The following is a 5,443-nucleotide window of genomic DNA, read 5'->3' as shown; positions in this document are numbered from 1 at the left end:
TGTGCCTTTAGATTTCGAGACAATTAACAACTAAGGAATAATTGTTAATTTCTCTCAATGACTTCTCAAACCCCAAACCCCAAACCCCCTATTTTGTCTGTTTCGTGACGTTCCCGGAAGTCTCTCGATGTTGTGTCTCTGGGTTTCGAAACTCTGTGATAAATAGCCTTTTGGCTCCCAGAGGCCTCTGTCATTCTCTATGGTGAAAAAACCCAAACTTTTGCGTCACTGAGATGCGACGGAAGTCCTTACTCCACAAGCAGCTGTCCTTGAATGCACTGGGGAAACATGTTACACAACTAAATGCTCTTTTTGGCATTATTGAACAAACTATTCATACCGGAGTAGTGATATAAACATTCATGGTGAGTTGTCAAGATTATAACGTGTGCGCATTAGCTAGCTAGCTTATTTGATAATAGTTTGGCTTGGAAACAGAGTAAGCTAGTAAGGCACAATCTGTAAGGTTGGAGCTTGATTCTCGAGGAATAAAACTTGTAAATCAGCTAGCTGAAAGCCTCTATAGTCTCTCCTTACCTCTGTCGGGGCTGTGGAATATGAGGGCTGCAGGAAAAAAAGGATATGTGTGCGTTGGTTTATGCGTCACTGATTTATAATAGAGCTCGCCAGCTTGTAGTCTGAACAAAAATAAACGCAACAATGACAAATATTTTACTGATTTACAGTTCATATAAGGGAATCAGTCAATTGAAATGAATTCAAAAAGGCCGCAATCTAATGATTTCACGTGACTGGGAATACAGATACGCATCAGTTGAAAAAAAGGTAGGGGCGTGGATCAGAAAACCAGTCCGTATCTGAGGTGACAACCATTTGATTTGCCTCATGCAGCGTGCAACGTCTCTTTCACATAGAGTTGATCAGGCTGTTGATTATGATCTGGGGAATGTTGTCCCATTCCTCTTCAATGTCTGTGCGAAGTTGCTGGATATTGGCAGGAACTGGAACATGCTGTCGAACACGTCGATCCAGAGAATCCCAAACACACTCGATGGGTGACATGTCTGGTGAGTATGCAGGCCATGGAAGAACTAGGACATTTTCAGCTTCCAGGAATTGTGTACAGATCCTTGCGTCATGCTGAAACATGAGGCGATGGTAGCAGATGAATGGCACGACAATGGGCCTCAGGATCTCGTCACGGTATCTCTGTGCATTCAAATTGCCATTTAAAATGCAATTGTGTTTGTTGTCCGTAGCTTATACCTGCCCATACCACAACCCCACCACCATCATGGGGCAAACTGCTCGCCCACACAACGCCATACACGTGGGCTGTGGTTGTGAGACCCGCTTGGACATGCAGCCAAATTCTCTAAAATTATGTTGGAGGCAGCTTATGGTAGAGAATTGAACATCCAATTATCTGGCAAAAGCTCTGGTGGACATTCCTGCAGTCAGTATGCCAATTGCAAGCTCCCTCAACTTGTGGCATTGTGTTGTGTGACAAAACTGCACATTTTGGTGGCCTTTTATTCTCCCCAGCACAAGGTGCATGTGTGTAATGATCGTGCTGTTTAATGAGATTTTTGAAATCCCACACCTGTCACGTGGATGGATTATCTTGGCAGTGGAGAAATGCTCACTAACAGGGAGGGAACCCTTTATATAAAAATCACATCCCTAAACAGTCTCAGGTGGCAGTGAGGACGGCGCATTCATCGACAGGATGCCTCTGCTGTAAAATCACAAAGAAACACTCATCCGCACTCACAACAATGACTTTTTTCCCCCTCTGATTTCCTCTCTGTGTGCGCTTTGCAGTTGATAACCAATGAAATAAACGCCACAAAGTCCACTTTCTTTCACATGAAACATGTCAGGATCCCTCTGTTGACAAAGAATATTATCTGGCGTCTCCTACTAACATTAGTTCTTCAACATCATTATTTTCTTCCACTCTTCTCAATGCCCCTGGAAAGGTGACATGCTGGACAGCCTTTATTCTAGACGCCGTCCGTCTCTTTGAGCCGAACAGGACACTACAGAAATTCGGGTGCATGTTCACCACCACAATTGCAGCATTTAGGGTCAGCTGGCACATGATACCCCTCCCGTCTGCGTACACTTGACATAGGACCAAATCATTCGCATTTGTCACACAATTTGAAGACAATCGTGGTACCAATAATTGGATGTATTAAACCAGATGAGTGACAAAGTTAGACGCACAAATATCATACCCAAACGACACGCTAACCTCTCACCGTTTCAATAATGGGATGTTAGCATTTCTGGGGTGTATGATACTTGTGTGTCTGTAATTTTCTCACTCATCCTTATTCACAATTCATTCAGGATTATCCGTGATGGTGACATCCACATTAGTGTGGAAGTGTTTAGAGACATATTATATTCTTATTTACAATAAAAGTTAATACAATGACACATTATTTACCATTAATTTCTATTGGGTACAAAATCTGAAATACAGCCAAAACAAACGGCATGTTTATCCAATACATTTGTAGAGTCACAATCTTGATGTAGTCATTGTGTGCCATGAATATTTTGACTACTTCAATATACATCAGTGAATTTTTCCTAAATGGAGGGGACGATGTAGAAAAAGTGCGGTAATTGATATGTATGGAAAGGCTCTGAAATTAAAGCTGACATACTGCACTTTAACCTCAGTCATTGTTTTATTTCAAATCCAAACTTTTGGAGTACGGAGCCAAAAGAAGGAAAATGATTCCGTGTCCAAATAATTATGGAGGGCACTGTATCTCCTTGAACCGATTATTTTCAAATCACACACACAAGTAGTTATGAGGATTATCTAGTTGCTAATGGAAGCCTGCAGTTCCCAGGATGGCCTTCAATTTGAGTTTCTCAATGAGAGTGGGCAGCACTGAGTGACAAAGCAAAATTACATAATGACAAATACTTATTTACATAAGTATTCAGACCCTTTGCTATGAGACTCGAAATTGAGCTCAGGTGCATCCTGTTTCCATTGATCATCCGTGATGTTTCTACAACTTGCTTGGAGTCCACCTGTGGGGAAATTCAATTGATTGCACATGATTTGGAAAAGCACACACCTGTCTATATAAGGTCCCACAGTTGTCAGAGCAAAAACCAAGCCATGAGGTCGAAGTAATTGTCGGTAGAGCTCCGAGACAGGATTGTGTTGAGGCACAGATCTGGGGAAGGGTACCAAAACATTTCTGCAGCATTGAAGATCCCCAAGAACACAGTGGCCTCCATCATTGTTCAGCGGAAGAAGTTTGGAACCACCAAGACTCTTCCTAGAGCTGGCCGCAAGGCCAAACTGAGCAATCAGGGGAGAAGGACCTTGGTCAGGGAGGTGACCAAGAACCCAATGGTCACTCTGACAGAGCTCTAAAGTTCCTCTGTGGAGATGGGCGAACCTTCCAGAAGGACAACCATCTCTGCAGCACTCCACCAATCAAGCCTTTACAGTAGAGTGGCCAGACAGAAGCCTCCCAAGTGGCTCAGTGGTCTAAGACACTCAGTGCAATAGGTGTCACTACAGACCCTGGTTCGATCCCTGGCTGTATCTCAACCGGCCGTGATCGGGAGTCCGGTATGGCGGCACACAATTGGCCCAGCGTCGTCTGGGTTAGCCACTCCTCAGTGAAAGGCCTGCTAAAGGACACCGACCATGAGAAACTAGATTCGCTGGACTGATGAAACCAAGTTCGGACTCTTTAGCCTGAATGCCAAAAGTCTCGTCTAGAGCAAACCTGGCACCATCCCTACTGTGAAGCATGATGGTGGCAGCATTATGCTGTGGGATGTTTTTCAGCGGCAGGGACTGTGAGACTAGTCAAGGGAAAGATGAACGGAGCAAAATACAGAGCTTCTTGATAACCTGCTACAGCGTGCTCAGGACCTCAGACTGGGGTGAAGGTTCACCTTCCAACAGGACAACGACCCTAAGCACACATCCAAGAACGCAGGAGTGGCTTTGGGACAAGTCCGTCCCTGAGTGGCCCATCCAGAGCCTGGACTTGATTCCAATCGAACCTGAGACCTGATAACAGCAGCTGTTCAGCGTTCCCCATCTAACCTGACAGAGCTTGAGGATCTGCAGAGAAGAATGGCAGAAAATCCCCAAATACAGGTGTGCCAAGCTTGTACCGTCATACCCTATGAAGACTCGAAGCTGTTATCTCTGCCAAAGGTGCTTCAACAAAGTACTGAGTAAAGGGTCTGAATACTTATGTAAATGTGATATTTCAGTTTACATAAAAAATAAATAAAAAATTGCAAACATTTCTAAGCTTGTTTGTGCTTTGTCATTGTGGGGTATTGTGTATTGATTGATGAGGAAAATAAACTATTATATCCATTTTAGAATAAGGCTGTAACGTAACAAGATGTGGAAAAAGTCCAGGGGTCTGAATACTTTCCAAATGCACTGTGGAGGAGTGATTATATTTCCCCAGCCCCCATCTCTGACCTTACCAAACATAGTGGCAGGGTCAGGTTGTGCCATGTGGTTGACTTAACCTGTTTTTTCCTCTCGTTGTTTTAGTAAATTTCCCCGAGCCCAGTGATGTCTGCCCCTGACTCGAACCAGAGAAAAGCATGCTGGGGCACTAGGGACGAGCTGTGGAAGTGCCTTGATTATAACCAGGACAATGCCGCCTCCTGTGAGAAGTTCCAGAAAGAGTTTGAGGCGAGCTGTCCTGCTCAGTGGGTGAGTCTCCCTGTCTGGTGTCGGTCTAGCGATAATCTACCTGTTACTCTGTGGAATATGACAGACTGTCTCAGAGGTAGCCAGAGAGGGAGGGCTAGATCTCGAATGTATGTATATAAAGCCCTGCTTCTATTCATGGTGGTCTAAATTCCGTTATTACTGGCTTTGATGTAGCTACATTAGTAAACTCACTGTGGTCACCAAGCCTGGTCCTGCTCAAATACATCCTATCTCACATTGATCCCGACAGGTGAAATACTTCACCAAGAGGAGAGACTTCTTGAAGTACAAGGAGAAGATGCAGACGGAGGGCTTTGAGCCTGCTGCCGGGCCTAAAGAGTCACAGTCCTAGCTGGTAGCCACTGGTCAGAAGACTGAGAGGAGGGCTTCCAGGGGCCTCCTGGTTGAGGATGGACAGCAGTGGACTGTCACTGGACACTAAGAGCACAATCCTGCTATGCCTCCCAGCGACGACAGCCGCTGGAGATCAGGGACCTCACACCTGGACCTGAACACTCCGGGGTAGATGTCACCTACGGGCCGCGGTCAGATTCTCAAGCCTCTCCCCGAGTGTGCACTTAACTTGGTCACACCTTGCCTCCGACTAGTGACCATACCGGCAGGGACAGGTGTGGTGACGTAACCACGGCGAGTGCTGTGGAAAGTGCACCCCTCAAAAGTCACTGACAATGGTTCTCCAGGCTTTCTCCGTGTCTCTCTGCTCTCTCAATACAACATCAAGTGGTTGTA

The 5,443-nt window shown here is 45.2% G+C and overlaps 1 protein-coding gene across 1 annotated transcript; it reads left to right on the top strand.

Moving 5' to 3' along the window:
- Window positions 1-228: 228 nt before the first annotated feature.
- On the top strand, window positions 229-5,286 carry LOC139393077 (cytochrome c oxidase assembly factor 6 homolog). The gene is made up of 3 exons (XM_071141420.1): window positions 229-365; window positions 4,529-4,693; window positions 4,944-5,286. The coding sequence occupies exons 2-3, from the start codon at window positions 4,550-4,552 to the stop codon at window positions 5,043-5,045; spliced, it is 246 nt and encodes an 81-aa protein (XP_070997521.1). The 5' UTR covers window positions 229-365; window positions 4,529-4,549; the 3' UTR covers window positions 5,046-5,286.
- The last annotated feature ends 157 nt before the right edge of the window (window positions 5,287-5,443 follow it).

Source organism: Oncorhynchus clarkii, chromosome 33 (assembly GCF_045791955.1).
Source record: "Oncorhynchus clarkii lewisi isolate Uvic-CL-2024 chromosome 33, UVic_Ocla_1.0, whole genome shotgun sequence".
Lineage (NCBI taxonomy): Eukaryota > Metazoa > Chordata > Actinopteri > Salmoniformes > Salmonidae > Oncorhynchus > Oncorhynchus clarkii.
This window is presented reverse-complemented; position numbering and strand designations above follow the sequence as displayed.

Bases quoted from the DNA above. Each gene is read 5' to 3' on its own strand.
- LOC139393077 (XM_071141420.1), top strand. From the start codon at position 4,550: ATGTCTGCCCCTGACTCGAACCAGAGAAAAGCATGCTGGGGCACTAGG. The intron at 4,694-4,943 runs GTGAGTCTCCCT...TGATCCCGACAG, and splicing joins CGAGCTGTCCTGCTCAGTGG to GTGAAATACTTCACCAAGAG.